Consider the following 22,618-nt stretch of genomic DNA (forward strand, 5'->3'; position numbering starts at 1 on the left):
CTAAACTGCAGAAAACCCAAGTGAAGGGAATAAAAGCATTAGAGCACTCGGCTGCATCTTACTAACACAAATACTGGAACCCTGTTAAGGATTTCTATGCCCAAAAGCCCTTCCCAGGGCAAAGCTAGAGCCTCAACACACTGTCTTATGGCTATCTGTTTAGATAATTGGGAGTGTTTGGACCTAACACCTGCTATAAATCAGACTAGCTCCAGAGACCCCACAGAAGGCTGGCACGTCTACTGCTAATGCTACAGGAACAGAGAGTTGGGCGCTTGGTGTCCTACCTGCTTCCTTGAAGAAAGGTTTGAACAAGTTCTCATTCAGACAAGCAGACTTATTTATCCAAATGCACAATTCAAATATATCTGTGTGTTCCTCCTCACAGCTGGGACTGGCCCAGCAGATGTATTTGAATGCACAGCCTCAGGAAAATCAGAAAGGTTGTTCTCTCACTTTGCAGAGCACCAGAAGCCTCATGGCACATTGCTTCACACTGAAAACAGTGGTGACGTGTTGTTTCTAAATCGTACCCTGTTTATAAACCCTTACTCCAGAAGCACCTTGTGCCAAGTTCAGCCCCAGCACCGGGGCTTTTCAAAGCAGCGCCTGTCAGTTCCAAGGCAGGGTTTTAAGCACAATAGAAAATTAGAATACAACAATATCAGAAGCATTGCATTAAAAATACCCCTCAGTCTTGCATAGAAAGCTTCAGAAAGCTTTAACAGCTGGGAAGAGATCAGAGGTCTGCATTTTCACACAGAAGGTCTGCAGTGGGGTTTTTTGCTAGTTAATTGAAGAGGAGAGATACACTTGGCCTAAAAACTCCAACTACGATACACTGAAGCTATTCTCATGACAGAAGCCCATCTGTGAATCTTAGTGGGTCAGTTTTACATAAATATTGTATGCCCTTGGGAGAGCCTGGAACTTTAATCACAACTACTAAGAAATTCTTAATCACTGAAGAACTAAACTAAATGAAGCATACCTTCAGCTTTCCATGTCATAGAAACCGTCTTCAGAAAACAAGCACTAACTTCTAAAAATACACAGGCAGAAACACTCGCAAACACTCTGCTCACCCCCGCTGCACATCTGCAGCCTCCCCGGACCCAGATGTCCTGGATGCCTGATGCAGCACCCCGTTACAGAGCCTGGCCAGCCCATCCTGCCTCCCCACCAGAGCCCCAGCCCCACTTTACTCACTGCCTTGCGGGGAGTCAGAAACCTCAGCAGACCCATGCAACCAAACGATCACTGAGGCTGGCTTGCGTCCTGCAAAGGCTGAGCAGCAAATCCCTATTGCGCAGACAGAAGACAGAGCTGGTGTGCACAATTTTCAACCATTAGGGAGCATTTGTAAAGGAGATGAGGAACAGTCCTGTAAACAACTGCATATTGTGAGGCCTGAGGGGTCAAGCTAAGATTGTTTTGCAATACTCGGGCTTCAACGCTTACTTTAACCTTGGGACAATCCTTTGGTTATACTTGGTGGTTGTGGCACAGGGAAAGGGTCTGGCTTAGCCACAGTTTAATGCTACAATTTTACCTCCCAAATAAAACTGTAAAGTTCATGGTGATCAGAGTAGAACCATGTGCTAGTCAGAAAAAGCCAAAGATGGGTCTGAGCCAATAAAGAAATATCACGTTCAATGAATCACTGCCATGCACCCATTTATCAGGTTTTCTTTATTCTAGCATCACTTTTGCATTCCTACTTGTGATAGTAAGTTTTGGAACTCTGGTACATGAGGCAAACTGGAAGATTTTCTTTAAAACAATTTTCTTTAAAAAGAAAAACAAACAAACAAACAGACAAATCTAAGCCACAGCAAAGGACAGGACCAACACCAGCCCCTGGGTGCAAACAGCAGTGGACCTGTGGGAAAGCCAAAGCAGATGAGGACACAGCAGACAAAGCACAGATTTCAGCCTTTCATTTGGAAAGCGTGAGATGGGGAAAGGCTAATGCCAAAAACTAAACCCCGTGGTAACAGGAACATTGCACAGTGCCAGAGACTATCAGGGTGTTCCTGGCAGTCACCTGCACGTTTCTCTCCTGTGGCTGATGGGAATGCTGGAAGCTTCACACAAAGGCTTTACTTGCCTCCCCACAGTGCGCACGCTGCTACTCCCCTCTGCACTCACGTACACACTTTTAAGTCCACGCACTCCTGTTTTTGCGCAGACACCATCACACTCACAGCCACGCACACACAGTGCACACATCTACAGCTACCTGCTGATGAAAAGGATGCGCTATGCCGAGACACCCTGCAGACACCGCTCCCCAAGAACTGCCGTGAATAACCGCTCACACGCCTCTCCTGCAGTCCCATCTTCCCACCTGTGTTCCTGGGGAGCGGCTCCCCCTGTATAGGGCCAGCCACACGTAGCCACACACAGCGACACGCGTGCTGACAAGTGGCCGCACGGACGTTGGCACATACGCAAGATGCTCTGCAGATTGCTGAACCCTGATGGTGTGACAAAGATTTTCCCACTCCCCCTTTCTTCCCAAGCATTGTGTATTTAAAAAAAATCCTACTGGAAAGTCCTGGACGCAATTTGGAGTATGAAATCCTCAAGGGTGCTGACAGGAGAGACCAAGGTGGAGCCAGGCCATGAAGACCCTCGGGAAGGTGAGGTGGTTATGGAGCTGGGAAGGAGGCAGGAGGTGTTCCTTGCTGTGGACTGTGAGGGGTCCAGGCTGGATCCAGATCCCACAGGGAGAGTCCTGGCCCAGTACTAGCCTCTAGGTGCAGCACCAGTTCTGGAGGGAGAGCAGATGGAGGGTCCCCAGCTCTCAGAGGTTGGGGGTGAGAGGTCTGGATCAGTCCAGTCCCAGGTCTGAGTCAGACGACGACCTCTCGTCAGCCATGTCACGGATGGCATTCTCCATGGGGGCCAGGTTGCCACTTGGTGTGATGCCCATGGGCTGGATTACTTGCTCTCTGCAACCAGGGTGGAGAGGCAGGAAGGTAACAAATTTGCAGCAGACAACACAGGAACAGATGAGTACTACAGCAGAAATGCAGGGCTTGTGGAAACTGCCTGTAGGCAGCCCAGAACAACCCCAGGCCACCACTAAGAATCCCTTTTTAGAAGTGGGGGACAGTTCTAGCCAAAGAACCTCCAGCATGGTGAGGCAATGGCTGGAAGCACAATCCACAAGTGTTGCTATTCTCAGGTTCCCTGGAATAGGCTCAGTTTTAGGGTCCTGTTCCGCATGGTACAGGATTGCCAGAGGAAAACTAGCACTGGCATCAGCGTTCCTCTCCCTCCAACACACAATGGAAATACATGGATTAAATGCACTGCCCTTTTCCCTCCCACCCTTGGGAGCGGTCTGAACTCAGCTGGCCCTCTGGGTTCCTCTGTGGCACCTATTAATGATGGATGAAAGATGACTGGAGAACGCACTCCTGCAGGGAAAGGGACTGGTGGCACTGGCTGCCATCTGTCCCCAAAATGCTGCTTCCTACTGAGCAGCTGTTCTCACTAAGCACCTGGCCAAACCTGGTGAGGCAGCAGGTGCTTGGAAACACAGTACAGGCACATAGAGGAATTTCATAATTTAGCATCATGCCAGAGAGGTGTGTGGGGCTTGCAGTGCCTTCTCCTACACATAACGGGGCCCAGCTTAAGGAAATAGTTCCCCATGTACTCCCCTACTCTCTCTTACATCCCTTCAGTTAGTAGTGGCCTTAGGAATACATTCAAAGAAAGGCCTGTGATAAATGTAAATCACAGACACACAGGTGCTAATGCAGACGTGAATACACACAATTTTCTCATACCTAGATAATTTGTCAAACATGTTGACTAACTTCATGGCTTCATATTCCTTCTGCTCTTCAGTCATACCTTCCATAGGGTTGGGTAGTTTCTCCTCAACACGTCCCGTCACAGGGTTAATGCTGCAAGAAGAACAGTGAGAGCAAGGCAAATAAGAGACAAAGCAGAGGAGTGAAAACAGGGCTGTTTAAAAACCTTCTTTGCCTCTACTGAGCAGAGGAACACAACAGCAAGGCTGGTTGTCATTGCTGCTCATCTTGTTAGCCCCAAGTGCTATCGCAGTGCAACATGGTGCTTCTGACATCCTTCTGTATGTCCTATGCCCAGTTGTCCTGTTACAAATCCCTCACATTTCTCTGGTGTGAGCAACATCCCCATCCTGCCAATTCCACAGTGCAGTTTTAAACCAGGTGCACAAGGGCAGATGACACTTCTTCCCTCTCCTTAAGTCAGGAGGCAAAAAGGTAATGGGAAAGAAAACCCCAAACCCAACCTGTAGACCACATTGAACAGGACGCTAGGAAGTATGGGACCCACAGCTGAGCACAGTCCTTGAGATCTCCCTGCACATCCCTCATCCTCAAGTTACCACCATCCACTAGCAGGGAAAGAAAAAAAAAACACCCAAAACTCCACAAAAAAAACAGCTCACTCCAGCAGCACAGGACTCTAGAGATGGAGAGGAGTAATTGGCACTTCCAACCCTGCTACAGGAAGGGACTACCCTTATCCCAGCGCAGAGTAAAAGCCTGCCACTGTACTGAAATGTGTGGATGCCAAGAAAGGGTATAAGATATGGATTAGAAAGATATACTGCCACATGCACACCATGAACAGGTCTGGTGCAGAATGGGCTGCAGCTGAAGGAACCCACTTTACTCTAGAGCCTGTGCCCAGCTGTAGGGACCCAATATATGCACTGGTGACCACCCACACCATGAGTGGCTTGGCCATGGAGGCCAAGGAACAGGCAGAGAGGGTGGAACAGGACAAAGGTAAGGGTAAAACTGCTAAGTAATGCAGAATGAAATATGCATGTGAAAGAGCAGGACAAGGGAGATGGCAGGGAGGCAGATGAAGAAAGGGACAGAGCAGAAGTGGGAAGAAGGTGTAGGTAGAGGCGTGCTATAGAGGGGAGCAGACTTCTTTACTTGGGCTTTGCCTCTTTATACTCCTCAGTGTCTGTGTCTTCATCTTCTGAGTACTCTCCCTCTTCCCGACCACCAGCCATGAGGCCTCGTGCTGCCAGGAGCCCAGCTGCATTCCCGTAGCCTGTGTACTTCACAAACCGTGACACTGCAGGAAGAAGGGGAGAGAGACCGTCCTGTGCTTCCCCTTCTGCCTCTCCAGCCCCATCTGCTCTTGTGTGCCCCAATAGCAAGATCGGTACAAGGCCATGGAGACCCAGAAATGCCAATGGGAGCAAGGGTCCCACACTATGCACCAGGAATGGCAGGGACAACACCCACAGGGTGGGGGTCCAAATGCAGGCCAGGTTGTCTGCAGGGTGTTAGGGTGTCCTCCAGCAGAGCTTTTCACTCACCACTGGCATGAGAGACAGCAACTCCTTCCCACAGAGCACTTGGATACTCTCCACTTTTCCCTACCCAGTGTATGTGGCCCAAGGGAAGACAGAAGTTCCGGTTGGCTGCAGAGGGTCACCCATTCCACGCTCTCTGGCTTGCCCAGAGGCCAAGCTCCATGACTCCCTGTCACCAAATCCCACAACAAGCCCTTGCAACTCACCGCTCTCCTTGCAGAGCACGAAGAGGAACTCTGCTGCGCAGTGCTTCACATCAGTGTCGATGTGGGTCATCAAACGCACCAGTTTGTTCCGCAGCGAGTTCCCCACCTCTGGCCGATTCCTCACGTCCCGAAGTGGAGGCAGCACCTACAAGGCCACAGTGAGGAGTGATCAGTGGAGCTGGAACAGCAACAGCAGGTCAGACAGGGGAAAACATATGTGCATTTTACAAATCAGCTAAAACTAATAAATCCATAGAACGTGGGAGATGTGGAAAAAATACTGTGGGTACCAAAGGCCTCAACCACTCATATATCAGAACCTAGCAGATAGATAGAGGAGGTCTCTGTCTGGAGGACAGCAATAACCAGGCGGTTTGCTATTCTCCTCTCTGCTCAGTGCAACCTTTGGCTGAACTACAGCGTACCTTCGCCTTCAGGAATTTCCTTGTCTGGCGGTGGACTCGGGCACTCTCAGTCAGCAGGTTCAGCACAGGGGTCAAACTCTCCTTCAGCTTGTGTCCCTGCAAAAGTGTCCACAAAACAAACGTGTTAGTCACACCGAGCTCACCCTGCTTGGCTTGTGGTGAAGTACAGACTGTCGGGAAAACAGATGGATGCTGAAGCTTTCCAGCCTCTGGTACAGGAATTTCAGTGCTTCATCACTGCTCAAACTGCATGGTTTTCCAAGCCCTGTTCTGCGGCACAGAAGTGCTAGAAATACTTGTTTAGGGCATCCAGAGTAGAGAAGTGCAGTGGTAAAATTTGGAGGCCCTTTGGAATAACTCCAGAGACTGAAAGACACAGCCAACTCAAAAATAATGCAAATTCAGGCTTCCAGAAGCTGCCCACTGGATCACTACTGAGTTGAGTGAAACAGAGAACTGACATTTCAATCGCCCAGCTAATCATCTACTGTTCAAACAACCTCACCACCTGGAGTCCATAAAGCAACAGTGCAGTCACCTGCCCAGTTGACAGATGCTGGTTTAGTCCTACCAACCATAAGTTTTGCCTCTGCTAAAAACTGCCCCTTCTATAAAGGGTTATCTCCAAATTAACCATGCCTTGCTGGTGCTCCTGTGGTGTTGGCACTGGGCTTTTCAAGGCTGAATGTAGGCTGAAGGAAAGGTGCCCTGCAGTGAACTTGTGAAAATGAGCAGTGATGAACTCACACAGCAGCCTCGCAACTCACCCTGTCAAGGCGTCGCTCTAGAAAATCCAGCAGGATGCTGACTGCATCCATGTTGACACCCATGTACTCAAGCGAGCCTGGCCGGACTTTCGGGGTCAGGAGGACATCCAGACATTTCAGGGGCAGGTTGCCCAAAAGGTTAACCGTATGACTAAACGTATAAAAGAGAAGCGAACACATAGTCATGGATCTTTGTTCACAGTTCTGCAGCTATGCAGAAGAGAAGGTTTGTTACTAACTTCCAGGATTGCAAGGACCCTGACATCCAAGTTGTCTTTAGACTGCAACCCAAGCTCCTCACACCACTAAAAGGGAGTCAATCAAACTGCTTTTTGGGTAGTTGAACTATTTACTGGGAGTCCAAAGAGATTTCATTGACAACTGAGAAACCATGGATCTTGATACAGAGGTCAAGTAGGACCAACCTGGGTGGCCAAAGGCCTTTCTCCAGGGTCTCCTCCTGCATCACTCCTCACCTTGATGATCAATGCATTCCTTACGTTTCCTTCGACTATACTTGGGGACAGGATGGTGTCACCTGCTCACAGCTGACACCCCTGCACCAATAATGCTGAGCAATGTGACACAGGCAATTTCTCAGCATGGCTCAAGAGACAGACAGTTAATTAAGGCCATCTCATGGACTCTTTAATTAGAGTACCAAACATCTGTTCTGGCAAGTTGCCCACTGAAGTGGGTGGCACTGATGAGAAGGCCTGAGGCAGGATATCAAATATGGCCCTTGGGGTTAGGCAGGCTTGGAGAAAATACTTCCTCCTGCAGGCTGGGAGGCTGGGGCATTAGCACATATAATTTAACTGCAGAAAGGGCAGGGCTATTTCTGAGTTCTAGCAGCATGAGGAACCTGCAGACCAAACCAAAGATATCTGCTTGTCAGCAGCAACCTTAGCAATCACCAAACAAGCAGAGGATGTTAATGCCAAGGTCAGGCAGGATCTGCCTTGGGGAGACCTGTTTCTAGTGAAGATCATGACCTAGTTATCTAACAAAGACCTGTGGAACTCCTCTGTCCGGTCCTCTCCATCAGCAGAGATCATGAGGCAGTGGCGTAGGAGGGCACCCAAGTGCCGGTACAAAGCAGCATCTTCCTGGCCCCAAAACAGAAAATTAAAATCTTGATCAGAAAAGGGGATCCTCCACATCCCAGAGTCTGCTGCCCCTGCAGCCCACAGCCCCATCCCTCCCTCCAGCAGCGTGACAGTAGGGTCTTTAAGTGGAAGTAGCTTCCTGATTCTCCTTTTGAGGTCAACACAGTCTTCCTGCTGCCCAGTACCTTTCCCCTCACTCTACACAAGGGCTGAAAGAGGCCCCAAAACAGGCCCATGGATTAGCCAGAGATGTTCTTCATCACACCTTCCTTTGACCTTGTCCAGAAGGTGAAAGAGTACCAGGCCACACTCAGAAGCAAGTTATCTAGGGGCCACGCTCTGCCACTTGCACAATGGATCATGTCATTAAGAAGGAAAAACCCCAACTTTTAAATTGTAATGCTCTAAAAGTCTTAAGGGTTAGTAATGCAGTGGATAGAGGCAGTGCTCTAGGGAGGAAGGTCCAGACACACAAGTCTCTTGCTACCCTTACATGCACCCACAGGCTGCATGAGAGCCAGTACGTAATATGAGGAAATGCAAGCAGAGGAGAAAAACAGTAGTCAAACCACAGCCCAGAGACCTGCAAATGCAGTGGAGTGGGACACCCAGAGGGCTTACCTCATCCACCTCCCTCTTGCTGGAATCAAAGGTGATATTGAAGAGCACTTTCAGGATCTCCATGGCTCGCTCCGTCTCCTGCCGAGGCAAAGGTGGAAGAATTCCCTCCTCGGTGGCAACTTCGTAGGGGTCCATCCACTTTACACCAAGGGTCAGCTCCAGGGTATCTGTCATCAGGCTGATGCCCCTGAGCTCTTGGGCTAGCTGCTGCCGGATGTCCACCCTCAGCGCTGTCAGCAGGAACAGGAGACGCAGGTCAAAGAACTTGACCTCATGTGGAAGGCTCCTCTCATTGTACAGTTTGATGCGCTTGGCCAGGCCCACCACCAGCCGGGCTTCAGCTGTCAGCTCCTGTGCCCTAGGGCTGCTGAAGACAATGTTGCAGAGACATTTGAGGGATTCCAGGATTACATCCAAGTCTGGGACCTCCCGGATGAGCTCCTCTGAGTAATCAATGCCAGCATGCCTGGAGAGGGTCTTCAAGCCTTCCTTGGTGGTGAAAGGGTCAAGGCAGTATTTGTCCCGGGACAGGATGCGGATGCTTTCCAAACATGTGACCTGGCAGGATGGCTGCAGCTCTCTTTCCAGGAACTTGATCAGCAGCTGGGCCATTTTCTGTTCAGTTGGAAACAAGTAATGCCTCATGCACTGACACTTCACAGTGCTCCCCCCCAACCCTGTAATGCTCTGCCCTGGAAAATACGAGCGTCATCTAGAGATGGGCCTGCTAACAGCTCTGGTTCAGGTGTGCACTCGGCAGCACTCGGGAAGCGTATGGCTCCAGCATCTGATCCTGACCCAGTTCGAGCAAGGACACCCAGCAAGAAACAAAAAACGGCTGGGAGAGCAGATCAGATGTAAAGGGAGAATATGAACAGGCAACTGCTACTACTGCATATTTTAGCTTCATCCAGTTAGGACAGTTCAGGCTAACACAGTTTACTTGATAGCTGCATTAAGCAAAGAGAGGGCAGGACAAAAACATCCCTTACAGCTTCACTGCGGAGCAGCAACCAACTCGACAGCAGTTCTCTATTCCTGCCCAGAGCCTTAAGATTAGAGAGGCATCTGCTTTGGGTGCTCCAGAAACAGACTGAAAAGGTTGAGAGATGTGTCAGAAAATCACCAAGGGAAGGTAAAAGGACCTAAGCGAGGTGAAAAGAGCATGTGACGCCCTAGGAAAAGGAGGTGAAAAGACCTCGGGAGATTCAAATAAGTAGTACCTCCCTAAACCTCAGTGCTGTCTGGAGACCTACTAGCCCAGATCCTCAGTAGGTACAGACTGGCAGAGCTCCACTAACACCAATTCACAAGAGCTGTAAATCTAACCCTTGTGGATAACAGCATTGTATGCGACAGCAAGCAACAGAAGAGTGCAAGAGCAAAAGTAATACTTCACACAACCAAGCGCAGCTTGGTTTGAACCATGTGCAGCAGCACTTCACATTACACCAGTAATCCACTGTATAGACATTCACACCTTGGTGAGGTAAGATCTCACTAGATTTCTCTAACATGACACCATATCAGAGCACATGTCTTTCCATGTGTATTACAAGAGCAAAGGAATCCAAGACTGCAAGGTTTGCTATCACCCAGTGTAATTGGCTTAACACAGCCTAATCAGTTTACTTCATAATAATAAAAGGACTGAGGGAAGGAATTAAGAAAGAATGAATTTTAGTCCTTAACAGGAAGCTGAACAAACTTTAACTCAGGAAGTATGCCCCACAGTCACACCCTTAAGAAGTGAGAAAGTACAGCCATTCCTCTTCTTCCATACAAGGAGACAGAGGCACAGGAATTAAAGATAGTCATAAGTAACCAAAGCCTCTGACTCAAGTTAAAGAGATTCGGAGCCCGTGCCCAGGGCTAAACCTTCCAAAGAACTGAGCACCAGGAACTAGGTGGTGATGCTCAATTCATATTTCATGACTACACCCCAGAAGTGGAGCACCCCAAGGCTGTGCCTGAATTCACAGCCTGTGTGACTGTCCCAGCTCAAACAGCAAGTCAGTAGAAGGCAAAGAGCTCAGATCTTGTGAGATCCCATCCTACACATCAGGCTGTACCTGGAAAAATTTCATGCTAGCATTAGCTGGCAATGGCACAGACAAAAGAGGTCCCGTTCTCCACCCTGGCTGCCTGGTCCACACTTGCTGTGCTAACACAGGCATTAGCGCAATGAACTGGACCACAAAACCAATCCAGCTGGAAAATAATCCAGGAAAAAAAAAAATGTTAATTCTTTAGGCAGATCAGCCCACCAGCCACGTGCAGCCATGCAAAGGTCTGCCCTGGCATGAAAGAACTGCAAGAGTAGAAATGAACAGGCAGGAGCGTTTCTTTCCATTGAGTGCCAGATTACACCAGCTTAAGTATCTGTTAATATACAGCCTCAGTCAAATCCTGCAGCTGACTCACAGCAAACACACTTAGCCTCTAAAGGTTTGCATGTTGCTATGATCTTTGCTTAGCAGACTCATGCCACAAAACACAAAGGATTACACTTTTTATACACCCATCGCTGAGACTACATGCATCACAGAACCCAAAGGGTTTGCTAGTGGTGGAAGGATGCTGAGCTTTATCCTAAAACACCAACTACTAATGGAAAAACTGGAACCAGATGCTCTGAGCACACCATTCCCTAACCAAGTTAATGAAAAAACCACCCATTTGTTTCCCTGTAGGAGCTGCCACCAACAAGCCCTGCTGGACACGAGTACAGAGCAGCAGCAGATTTATGCACCCAACTAGAGAAAGAAAGCAAAGAATGTGCCTACCTTCCTCTCTTCCCGCTCCTCATCGTCAAAGGTGAAGCACTGAGATTTCTGTGGGGGAAAAACAAAACCAATCAAAATAAGTAATAGGTTAAAAATCCACAAAATTATTTCACCAGCCAGGGGAGGGTCACTCAGCTGGAAAGCAGCAGGTCTAAAAACATACTGCAAAATCGAGCACATCTTCTCAAGAGTCCCCACCAGCACAGAGGCACAGAATCAGCATGGCAAGGCTGCCACAGCACTTAGAGGTCTATGGTATTCATAGGGTTTGTAAGAAGCAGCACAAGCTCCTGAGGAACATGACAAAAGGAAAAATTCACTGCCACTGAGTTTTTTTGCTTCAGTCCTGCCTTTTCTTTCCAACACTGTTCCTACCTAGGCAATTCCAACTCTGTGCTTCACAAGTAGGGGGAATGAATCTGGTTTGAAAAGCACAGAGATGGACCATGCCATGAGGTCTGAAGTGCTTTCCTTGACCGAGGTCCCTGCTATTCTGCAGGACCCTCTTTCTCTTTCATCCTTGAAAAACATCTGTGATGATTAATTATTACCCATTGCCCTCTTCCACTGGCACTACAGTGGAGGCTGAATGCCACAGGCCAAAGATCTGCCCATCTGACGGATGGATTTATTTTTAAATACTGCAGCAGTAAAGTGGGTACTCATCACAATCCAAATATCCCGTAATAGCCAGTAATTCCTCTGCTCAGAGACAAGCTGTGCCAACCCGTTTCTACCCTTGATATTTATTGTTCCTTTTCCTGACCTAAAGAAAGTACCTCTTCTTGTTACTTCTGAACAGATCATAGTGGTTATTCAGGTCATGTTCTTTAAACACATGAGACCTGATCTCTACACCTCCATCATGTCCCTTAATCAACAGTCCTGCTCTTTGCTCATGGGAAACATTTCTGTGTTTCTCACTATTCTGGCTGTTCTTCAATGGATAAGTCTCCTTTCTGGCTACATCTGCTTCCAATGAACTGGACAGCACAGGAGATCACAGGCACCCTGGTGAAAAGTAGCACTTTCCAGTAAATGATGCAATCTTCATTTACACCAAGAGAGCACTTGGTCCAAGCTTTGAGAATGAAAATGTTGAAAATTTATAAAACACTAATTATATACATATAGAGTTAGATTTACATATATGCAAATATAATTGTATCATAATTCTCCCATCATTTTCTCAGCACTCACTGTCACCTTTTACTGAGTTACACTGCTTACACTTACGGAGCTGCTCAATAATGGTAATTAGTCTTACCACAATCAATCATTCTGTAGCCTGGACTTACACTTCTCTTGAGTGATCACAATTCATGGATATCTCACTTATAGGTCTGAACAGCTGAGCTCATCTCCCACTGTATTTATCACCTTACGAGTTGTCCAATTGTCTAACTCTACCTGATTTCCTGCCCAGCAAAGCTCAGGACTGACTGCACTGAGCTTTTGGAGATTGCAGGTGTTCCCTGACTTGCTTACTCTGCAAATGTAGTCTCCCGTGCTGTTCACTGCCTTTTTTACATCCTGCCAATTTCTGTCTGCTTAAAAGCAAAAGATACAGTTTGCAAATTAACTGTGTCATAGTCACCAAGATCCCAGGGATGGCTTTGGTCTTTCCAGCCTAGAACAAGCTGTGACGGATAAAGCAATGCTGACCCACCGCTTGAGAAACCTCAGGTGTGGAGGCAGGACAGCTGTACTCCTGCAGTACCGTGCCGGGGCTGCCCTCTTGTGCTTTAGCACTGTGAGCTGATCCACGCACAGGCTGTTGCACCACATTATGAGGAACTGGCAGTTCAGTCCTGGAACCAATGTGCTCTCCAGACAACCATGTCACTTGTTCTTTTCCCATCACATCCTCTTTGCATGCTCCTGTAATCTCATTTGTGTATATTTTTGCCATACCTGTGGCTTTGCCTTAGCTGTGGTTTATTCCTGGCAATCAAAAATTGGCTGCATATGCAACAGTGAATTAAAATATATCCCCAGAAAAAGGATACAGTACCATCAATTTTTACAGTAAAAATGAAGCAAGGAAGTTGCTTAGTTTATCTGCAGTTTCGTAATCCTCTTTGATTGCTCCATTTCTTTTAGATGGGCTAGCAAAACCACTGACACTCTCACAAGTTTCCTGATACATCGATAAAGCATCCAGATGGAGGAATTCGACAGAAAATATTGTAGTTTGATGCCTCAAGCTGGTTACACAAACTCTGTTTGCACTTCTAATTTCTCCAGCATTACACTTGCTGTAGGTGATGTTAATCCCATGGACTGTCTTTAATAGGGACAGGCTTCTTCTTAGCTAGTATCTCCCCCATTTCAAAACTGACTGCTGGAAGTAGTTGCACACTCTCCATCTTGCACACTCATGCAAAATATTCACAGGTTTTCCCCACTGGCTTCCCACCTACTCAGTGGTGCAGAATGAGTCACGGAGATCTGCAGGGCCGGCCGTACCCTGGTGGAAACCCTCTGAAGGAAATTTCCCTGACAACCAGAGTCTATTTCAAAAGCGAATTACCCCCACAGATAATCTTTTGTCACTTTAAGGCTAGAAATGCTTCCACAGCTACTTCCCAACTTTTTTTTTTTTTTTTAACATTCTATATTCATTATTTACTTCTTATTGTCAGGTTTCAGATCAGGCACCCGTATCAAGTTCCAGCAGCCCATCCCTGTCCACCTCTAACAATCTTTTACTTGCAAATCACAACAACCATTCCACCTGCAGCTCCTCCCCACACCTCAGTTTTATTACCTTCAAACCTTGCCTTAACATAAAAGCTCCTCCTAGTTGGTCTTCACACTGATATTTATTTCCCTGGCAGGTTTTACTTGGGATCTGGATAATAATAATAATAATAATCCCTTCTACATGCTTTACTTCCAGTATACAAAGGAAGGAAGATAAAGAGAGGCTGCTTAGCTGCTTCCTAGCAAAAAAACCCAAGCAATAAACCATCTAAAAGTAAAAGCTGAAGCAGTCTGTAACATTTTTATGGCAGTAACACACAGACAGATGCGCTCAGAGGAGATAGACTGGGGACAGCCGGATGGCGCAGAAATCCCACAACATGGCCAACCTGCTTCCAGGCTTGTAAACAGCACCAGCTGACGTCAGGCAGAGGTTTGATGCTCACTCACCTCCTGGTTGTAGATCTGAAGCACCTTGAGAACTGTGTCTTGCTCCCCGCTTTCCACAGTGGCTACCACAGTCCTGAGCTCCATTATCTCAACAGCTCAGCTACAGCAGGAGGTGAAACTGGGAGTAAGAGGAGTGAGGGGAATTCCAGCGCTCCTGGATAACGGTGATGCAAAAGGACCTCAATTCACAGATATCTGAGAGGGAGAGAGAAAGGGGTGGAGAAAGGAAGGAAGGAAAACAAACAAACAAAAAAAAACCCAAGTGAAATTGCTCATGCTGTTGCATCCATAAAAGCAGAGCAGATGGATAACCCAAGTAAAACCAGCAGCCAGCTTCCTCTCTCTCCCTTTAATCCTCTTCTTCCTCTCTTTGCTTTTCAATGTTTAATATATGCCCTCCCAGTAAAGCACTCAGGGAAAACCTTCCCCCCACCCAGCCAGGGGATTAACATAGAGCAGATAACAGCAGCTCCCTGAAATAGCTCTCTGCCTCCTCCTCCCTGGCTGGCCTGATTTCTGTTACTGCACAGGAGGAAAAAAAAAAAAAAAAAATACCCAGAAACATTCCTGTGGAGTAAAGGAATGAAGGATGGAGAGGAAAGCCAGACATATAGGAAAGCACGCTCCTGGTTTAAAGTGGAGCTACCTTTCCAGGTGGTGAAAAGAAAGAGATCATTAGGATCTTGTTGTAGTCGCTGCTCTGTGCGGTCAATGCCTGAGACAGGCTGTGCATCAGATTATGGTAGATACACTGCACATGCAGTAAAAATGCACGTACAGGGGACGGCTGGCAGCCACAGCTCAAATCATTATACCATTACAGAAGATAATGTGCCTCATGATAATAATGTAAATGAGCAGGTGTGCATACAGACATGGATGATGATATGATTTTAGACACAGACACAAGTTTAACAGCTCAGAGCCGTGCAAGTCCACGGTGTTGAAAAGTAACTCCTAATGGTGGAAAATCTAGCAAATTTGAGTACGTACGTGAGCTCGTACATCTGTTTAGACTCCGTGTAGCTATGTACCACATTCTGCAATATGACTGAGCACTGGTCATACCTAACTACAAGAAACCACGCTGCCCCTGAGACCCTGTGCCAAGAGCCCCCGGGGTTTTGGGCTATCACACAGGAACACCAGGTTATCCATCCCCTCCTGCCCCAACCCAGCTAAAGAGGGGTCTTCGGGACCAAGGGCAAGCCCTGCATTTCGGAACCCAGAAAACTGCCAGAAAAGGCAGACCAGCTCAGCTGGGGCAGGCGGCACAGCATCCCCAGCGCCGAGAGGCTGGGGTACCACACAGACTCCTCTCCATTATTTTTTTGGGGGGAAGGCAAGAGCAGATCGCAGCATCTGTCATACCCCCGCCCCGCCTTTCCGTACGCCCCCAGCTCCCTCCTCACACCGTTACCTCCTTCCCCTACAATTTTTTTTGCACCTTCCCAAACCCCCTTCAAGTCCTTCTTTTTTTTTTTTTTTTTTTTTTTTTTTTTTTTTTTTTTGGGCCCCCAAGGAGCCGCGCAAAGTGCTGGCGGTACCTGCGGCACGTAATCCGTCGGAGACGGCCGAAGCGGGCCGGGGCCGCGGGGCTGGGGCCGAGCCCGCGGGGCTGGGGCCGAGCCCGGGCCCGACCCCGGCCCGCTCGGGCAGGGGCACTCCGGGCCTCCGGCCGCCGCCCTTCCAGCCCCGCCGGCCCCAGCAGCGGGGCGGGAGCCTCAGCCCAGCGGGTCGGGGCCGGGCCGGCCCGGGTCGGGACAGGCAGCCGGGCCCAGCCGCCGGCGGGGGAGAGGGGCGGCCAGCGAGCCGGGGCGGGGAGGGAAGCGCCGTTACCTTCCTCTCGGCCGCCCCGGCTTCCTGCCTCATTTCCTGGCCCCGGCCCTCCCCCGACCGCGCTCCGCCGCCGTGCGCCCGGGGGGGCAGCGGCGGGGACGAGGAGGGCAGCGGGGCCGGGCCGGGCCCGGACCCGGACCGATAGGCCTGAGGGGTCCCGGTACCACCCGGGCGCCGCCGCTCCCCGCCGGGGATCGCGGAGCCCTGCCGCGGGGGGAGCGAGGAGGAGGCTGGCGGACATTTTGTGGAGGCGGGTGCCGGCGCGGCTCCGCCCGGCGAGGCGGGGCCGGTGGCCGCCATGGCGGAGTGGGGCCGAGGTGAGGGGCCGGGGGAGCGGCGGCGGGTTCTCCGCCGTTGCCCTTTTTGGGGCGGCCCCGCCGCCGATGCTTGGAGGGGCGTGAGAGGGAACAGGGAGCTTCCGCCGCCATTTGGGAGCCGCCGCAGGCCTGCGGCCCGGGCCGGCCCGGGGAGGGAGGTGGCCTGCTTGCCCAGCGCCTCCGGGGGAGGCAAAGGCAGGAGAGCCCCGAAATAACAGAGGGGACGAGGTGTCCGGATTTGCCCGGTTTCACCCAAATCCCGTCCTGGGGTAGCGCGTGGAGGCGTCGCTGCGGCACGAAGCCCCTGTGCTGCTTCGCACTGCTGCTGGGCAGTAGTGGCGGCTTGGGGCACACGTCGGGGTTTCTAACCTGGTCCGTTTGGGGAAACTTTGGTGTGTTTTTGTCAAGAGGAGTTTGGGAGCATTTCGTGGCACAAACCCCACGAGGCCGTAGGTGCGAGGAGGCAGCTGTAACGGCCTTCGTGGCGAGCCAGAGAGTGGTTGGGCAAGAAGCTGGCTCTGCCTCGCCCGCCACGTTGGGTGAGCAAAAGCACCAGTACATTTATCAGGCCAGATAAAACTCATTCTCTTCTTTTCCCCCCCCAGGCCAGAGTCCAAGTGCCGTGGAGGATATGCTGGATGTAGAGAACAAGCGTATGGCAGACAGCCTGGCCAACAAGGTCACCAGGCTGAAGTCGGTGAGTTGCCGAGTTCACGCCAGGTGCTGCGGCCAAGGAAGGATGGGGCATCGGTGATCTGGGTTGTTTTTGTAGGGTCTTGCAGATGCAAGGCTGTGGTCAATGCAGAGGGCTTCCTATGTATTAATGGCTCTTAGTTGTTGGTGATACAATGGTTAACTTTCACTTGTGAAATGCCAGGGATGGGTTTATGAATTTCCACTTTCCTTTTGAGGTGTAGCGACATCATCTAATGGGAATGATGTGGGTTTTGTGGCACTGAGGGAAGGAGTTTTAGGCACAGAGAGAAACATAAAAGCTGCACAGAGGGGTATTGCTAACCACACCTCCTTGGGGAAAAAAGTCACAATAAAAAGGCAGGTAAATTAGCTTTGAAAAATACACTTGTCTTCATGTAAGTGGTGTTCTTAAAGCTAGTTTGTTCCTACTAACATCAAATACTTTGATTTAGAGCTTAATAGAAATCAGTGACTCGCCTTGTAGGAGGGAAGACTGAATTCCTGCTGTTTTGTCCCAGTGTTTAAATGCTCCTGTCTTATATATGACAGTTTCAGACAGTCAAACTTTATTTTCAGCGCTGCAGAGCTGAAGAAGTTCAGTAACCTGAATCTGAAATGAGAATCTTGCTCCTCTGCCAAACAAGCCTCTGTCTGTCTCTGTAGGAGACGGGGAAACAGTGGCTTGGTTTTCTAATGTGCATTTCAAATTTTACCAGTACTAGATGTATTAGAGGTTCTCTCTACATTAAAAGTTCATTAATCCCCATTTCCTCCCTTATGCTGTGTAGCTGGCTCTGGATATTGACAAAGATGCTGACGAACAAAACCGTTACCTGGATGGCATGGTAAGGAACCAATGAAATGTAAAAAGCATGACTTTTTTGTGCTGGCTCTCAGCAGTTACTTTAACTATGAAAGATAGCAGTTCAAAGTTAGCAGACAAAGTTAGATCCCAGTGGTTGGTTTACCAAACCAAGAAATGTAACTAAACCCGTTTCCAGTGGACTTCTTGATATATAAACATCAGGTACTTAGCAGCTGCTAGTATCACTTTGTCCAAATGGGTGACACAGTTGGTATCTAGCATCAGGAAAGACTGATGTAGGACAGCACACTTCAGGAATACAGATGGAGATTACCTCCTTACTGGGATTAAAGAGCTGCCTCCTGTGGCTAATGCTGGGAGATGGGCCTGTTCCTCAGCTGCTCCTGTGATTTTTGGTGTTGCTGTATAAATCTGTCAGGGTTACTTACTGCAACACCTGAAACACAGACTACCTGTCAGGACTTTGTAGTTCACTGACATCTTTGGAAGGAGCAAAGCTGATGCTCTGGGTCCACTTAGGTTGTTCAGTGCCCTGTTCTATCGTCTTTCTGACACACAACAACCGATAAAACCAAAATCGCTTTCCAGAGTAATCTGCCTCTTAAGCTTTGGTTGCTGATGGAAAATCCCCAGTGCACTGGGGAAAGGCCAGAATAGCACAGTCTTGTAGGAGAGGGGTTACCTTCTGAGGCTTTTTAGGAGAAAGGTAATCTGTTAACTGAATTGTGAGGAAGGGTGTCCAGCCCAGAGATTTGAGAAGGAGATTAGCAGCATAACACTGGTGCTTGGAGAGCCTTTTCTGCATGTGTTGGATCTGGGGAACTGGTGCATGGAAGTGAGAGAAAAGATAATTGTAGTGTTGAACCAGTTGAGTCAAAGGTGTGAGCTCAGCTTGGAAGCTTAATAATGGTGTATGCTGACAGTGTTGGAGTGTCTGAAATGGATATTTGCTCAGCCTGAAAATCAGGAGAATGGAGAATCTGAATAAAAGGTGTAATGGCAAAAGACTTTAAAGGAGGAGCCCTCAATCAGCATGAAATTGTGCTTCTGTTAAAGAGAAGATTTTGAAGCATTTCAGGAGCAACATGAACAGAAGCTCTGAGTAGTTTGTGGATGAGGAAAACAGACCAGAAGTCAAAATGAAAGTGCCCGAACTGCATTAATTTGAGAATTGTTAGCCAGCCTCTAGCAGAGTTGCACATGCATGCTGTCCCGTGCTGAAGAAAAAATAGAACTAACAGCAAGAAATTGCACCTTTTTCTGTGCTTGTGAGCCTGCCCCAGTGTACATGAATGGCACTAGCTTCATGTAGGGACATTTCCTTTGGGTGAAGTGCTCACTTGTAGTGTTGCAGTTAACAAGCTGTTCCAAGCAGAATAAGCTGCATGAGTACAACTGAAGAGTCCAGCAGCAGGTAGTTTGACCCTGTTTTAAAAAGGGGGAGGCAGTTTGTTTTATGTTTGGAACAAACCTTCCTCTGTCTTTTCATTTCCCTGTTTTAAGTGCGGTGGGAATGGTGCTGCTCCTGAAGCCTGAGCACAGGAGGGGAAGGACCTTCTGAGAGAGATGCGATGGGTGCAGAGAGATGGGCAGCTACTGTGCAGTTCCCTGTGCAAGTGTTTTTTAGCCAGAAAGTGAGAGATTCTCCAGGGTTATCTTCGTCTGTTTATAAAGCCTCCATCTTAATTTTCTTTCTCATTCAGGATTCAGATTTTATGAGTGTGACTGGCCTGCTAACCGGCAGCGTGAAGCGTTTCTCCACCATGACGCGGTCTGGGAGGGATAATCGCAAGTTGCTCTGTTCTGTTTCAGCAGGACTGATTGTTGTTTTCTTCATCCTCTACTATCTTGTGTCCAAAGCAGGGACTTGAGCTGGTTGTTCTGCAAGTTGTACAGAACAAAAACACAACGATTGACAGACTTGTTCAACACCTTTCTCAGTCTGCCCTGTGGTGGAATCTTTTGAGATGTTCCAGACAGACCTTCCAAATAACTTTTCTTTCCACCAGCTGCTTGTCATTGTTCTGGCTGGTCTCAGACATCTCTTTATAAAATGAGTATGTTTGATTCTAAATGGATTTTCATGTATAACATGATTTTGATGTTGTCAAATGCTTATGCCTTTATCTCTTGCCTTGTCCACATCTTGCGGCCTATTTTTACAGGCTGCTTTTGTGTTACCTCCCTTACTGATGATATTTGGTACTAGGCTTGTGAGGAGATGTGGCTGACAAATCCAGACACTTGTTGATACTCAAAAGTTTAATAAACCAGCTGAGCTTTGGAAGCTGTGGAGTTTAGGATGCTGATTTATGAGATTTGGAAGTATGAATGTGTGACTTACATTCCAGTGTGGCACCTCAGCTGATACCTGGTCTCAGCTTCCCCTTGACTTGGAGATCTGTTAATATCCTTGGTGTCCATGGGTTGAAATTAAATCTGTACTGCTTTGAAATGAAATTAGCAGTAGATCTGGACCCTGATACTCTCTAATTGTTGCAGTGAAGAGTTGCAGAGGAACGAGGCTTTATTGAAATGCTAGCTTGGTCTTCTTTATCATCCTTCTGGGTAAAGCTGGGATGAACCCTGCAAGAAAGGGGGGCCAAAGTCCATAAACCACCTTGATTTACACATGTGTAGTATCTCCCAGTACCTTCCCGCACACTTGCAAATGCATTCCCTTAGACTATTAAATCAGTGTGAAGAAAATCTGATAGCAAAAGGTCCAGTTAATTTCCGTTATTATGGTACCCTGGTACTAGAACACTTCGGGAAGATGTGCAAATAAAAGCAGAGGTTGAAGTCAAGCGAGACTCCTAAACAGTGCTGTTGGGGTGGTGGTGAGAGGTCAAGGAAGGATTTGATCGAAGGGTTGATTTGTTTGTTTATTTATTCATGTAGAAGGTAACCTAAGAAACTCTCGCTTTGCCTTTCATAGTGCTTTGGGGGATCCCTGCCTGCAAGCTCCCGTGAGATGTGTGGCAAGGCACATTCCTACCAGTTTTGTTCACAAAGCAGTTGTTCCCGATGAACATGCAATGCATGCCAGATTTCCTCTCCTGAGGTGGTGCGCGCAGCTCTGGGAGTGCAGTAGCTGGGAACTCCATCTTCCCTTCACCCTCTTTGCCTGTCATTGGGCTGATTGTTGGGCTGCTCACTCGATCATGACCCCAGCTATATTCTTCCATAGCTGAATTATTTAAGTCTGCCTATGATGGAAGTAAGAGATCTGTAACTTTAAAAATACTGTGCCTGTTGGGAGAAAGAAAAAAAAAAAATCTAAAAAGAAATCTAAACCACTTTTTCTCTTCAAACCTCCACTGCCTGTTGTATAAACCTTTCACTTTCCAAAGCAGCTGAGCAGAGCTACTGTGTTTCATCTTGTCTGTTTTCTGTACCAGTTGCTCATGTGTTCTGGTTTTCCTTGTTGGAAGTCTTTGTTTACTTGCTTCTCTTATCTTCCTGTAACAACCACCTCTCCAGGACTAAAGCATTCCTCCTCTGATTTTACAGTCTCTCTCCTCTCCAGCAAGCCTATATTCATCAACGGCTGGATGTTTCCTTTGGCCTTCCCCTTGTACCCATTAGGAATTCGTTTGTCCTTGGACTAACCTGGGTCCAGATCTATAAATGGACTGTGTTGCCCTTTGTTCCAGCTGTATCAAACTGCTAACAAAATACTACCCTAACTGGATTAGGTGTCTTTTCTACATTTGGGGGAAAATGTGCAAGGAAAGCAAGTAGAAAGGAGGCAGCAATGACTTTCTTTGGTTCTTCTTCCTACTTCTCTGGTAAGATGTGGCAGCTCTGAACTCGTTGCATTTGGAGGAATGATGGGTGAATTGATGGACTTTGTTTTGATATTCTGAAGCAGATAACTTCTGGTGAAAGGCCACTGGAACAGCCTGGTCCTCATAATGGCGGTGATTTGGGTTTGCTTTTACTGTTGTAAATAAAGCTCTGGTTTTCAAACTTTTTGCTCAATTATTTTTTTCCTTGTGCTCTAAGTGTTAGCAAGGCTAAATACAAGATCAAATCACTCAGTTGTTCTACTTGAACTGTAGAGAACCTGCTGCCTCAAAGCAGAATTTCAACATTATCCCAAGAAACAGTGCATCTTCCATGAAGTGAAATAGGGAGATTTGAGCAGAGCTGCCCCAGCTCAGAAGGAGCAGGTCATTCATTGCTCTGCAATATCTGCCTGTGCCATTTCAGGTGACTTGTATCTCCAGTATTCTCTTTGAACAAGCAATACTTCAGAAGTTGAGCTGCAGGGAGGAACGGTCTTTAATATCTTTCTGTGTTGGTCTAGGTACCAAATAGTCCAACTGTTAGTCCGGGTTTGACTTGCCTTTGGCCTTTCTTTGCAAAGGAAACCTTTTCCTGTTTTTAATGCTTTGTCTCTGAGTCTTTGAACTCCTCTGAACTCAAAAAAAGGATTTAGAAAAATCCATGTTTAATTAACCTCAGGAGTTTTAAACTGAAAAATTGAAGTTAAAGGTTCTTGAACCTCAGGTGAGTTGTGCCCC

General features: G+C 48.0%; 2 protein-coding genes across 3 annotated transcripts; one reads left to right on the forward strand and one right to left on the reverse strand.

Annotated features, from left to right (window-relative positions):
* Positions 1 to 1,669: 1,669 nt before the first annotated feature.
* On the reverse strand, positions 1,670 to 16,319 carry RIC8A (RIC8 guanine nucleotide exchange factor A). 2 transcript variants are annotated; one of them, XM_049819923.1, is made up of 11 exons: positions 16,251 to 16,319; positions 14,412 to 14,606; positions 11,256 to 11,303; positions 8,470 to 9,084; positions 7,754 to 7,848; positions 6,740 to 6,890; positions 5,973 to 6,068; positions 5,548 to 5,692; positions 4,953 to 5,097; positions 3,804 to 3,923; positions 1,670 to 2,957 (listed from the first exon to the last, which is right to left on the reverse strand). In XM_049819923.1, the coding sequence occupies exons 2-11, from the start codon at positions 14,493 to 14,495 to the stop codon at positions 2,837 to 2,839; spliced, it is 1,620 nt and encodes a 539-aa protein (XP_049675880.1). In that variant the 5' UTR covers positions 14,496 to 14,606; positions 16,251 to 16,319; the 3' UTR covers positions 1,670 to 2,836. The 2 variants fall into 2 exon arrangements, with proteins under 2 accessions (XP_049675880.1, XP_049675879.1); XM_049819922.1 differs by having other exon boundaries at positions 15,959 to 16,257.
* Positions 16,320 to 16,451: 132 nt separating this feature from the next.
* BET1L (Bet1 golgi vesicular membrane trafficking protein like) lies at positions 16,452 to 20,100 on the forward strand. Its single transcript, XM_049819924.1, has 4 exons — positions 16,452 to 16,567; positions 17,173 to 17,264; positions 18,052 to 18,108; positions 19,793 to 20,100. Exons 1-4 carry the CDS (start codon positions 16,549 to 16,551, stop codon positions 19,958 to 19,960), a joined length of 336 nt encoding a protein of 111 aa, XP_049675881.1. The 5' UTR covers positions 16,452 to 16,548; the 3' UTR covers positions 19,961 to 20,100.
* The last annotated feature ends 2,518 nt before the right edge of the window (positions 20,101 to 22,618 follow it).

Source organism: Accipiter gentilis, chromosome 17 (genome assembly GCF_929443795.1).
Source record: "Accipiter gentilis chromosome 17, bAccGen1.1, whole genome shotgun sequence".
In the NCBI taxonomy this organism is placed as follows: Eukaryota; Metazoa; Chordata; class Aves; order Accipitriformes; family Accipitridae; genus Astur; species Astur gentilis.

Coding starts and splice junctions, on each gene's coding strand:
- RIC8A (XM_049819923.1), bottom strand. CDS start 14,495: ATGGAGCTCAGGACTGTGGTAGCCACTGTGGAAAGCGGGGAGCAAGAC. Junction 5,693..5,972: donor GGAAATTCCTGAAGGCGAAG/GTACGCTGTAGT, acceptor GTGGCCTTGTAG/GTGCTGCCTCCACTTCGGGA. Junction 3,924..4,952: donor TATAAAGAGGCAAAGCCCAA/GTAAAGAAGTCT, acceptor TTCTTCTTGCAG/CATTAACCCTGTGACGGGAC.
- BET1L (XM_049819924.1), top strand. Junction 17,265..18,051: donor AGGTCACCAGGCTGAAGTCG/GTGAGTTGCCGA, acceptor TATGCTGTGTAG/CTGGCTCTGGATATTGACAA. Junction 18,109..19,792: donor ACCGTTACCTGGATGGCATG/GTAAGGAACCAA, acceptor TTTCTCATTCAG/GATTCAGATTTTATGAGTGT.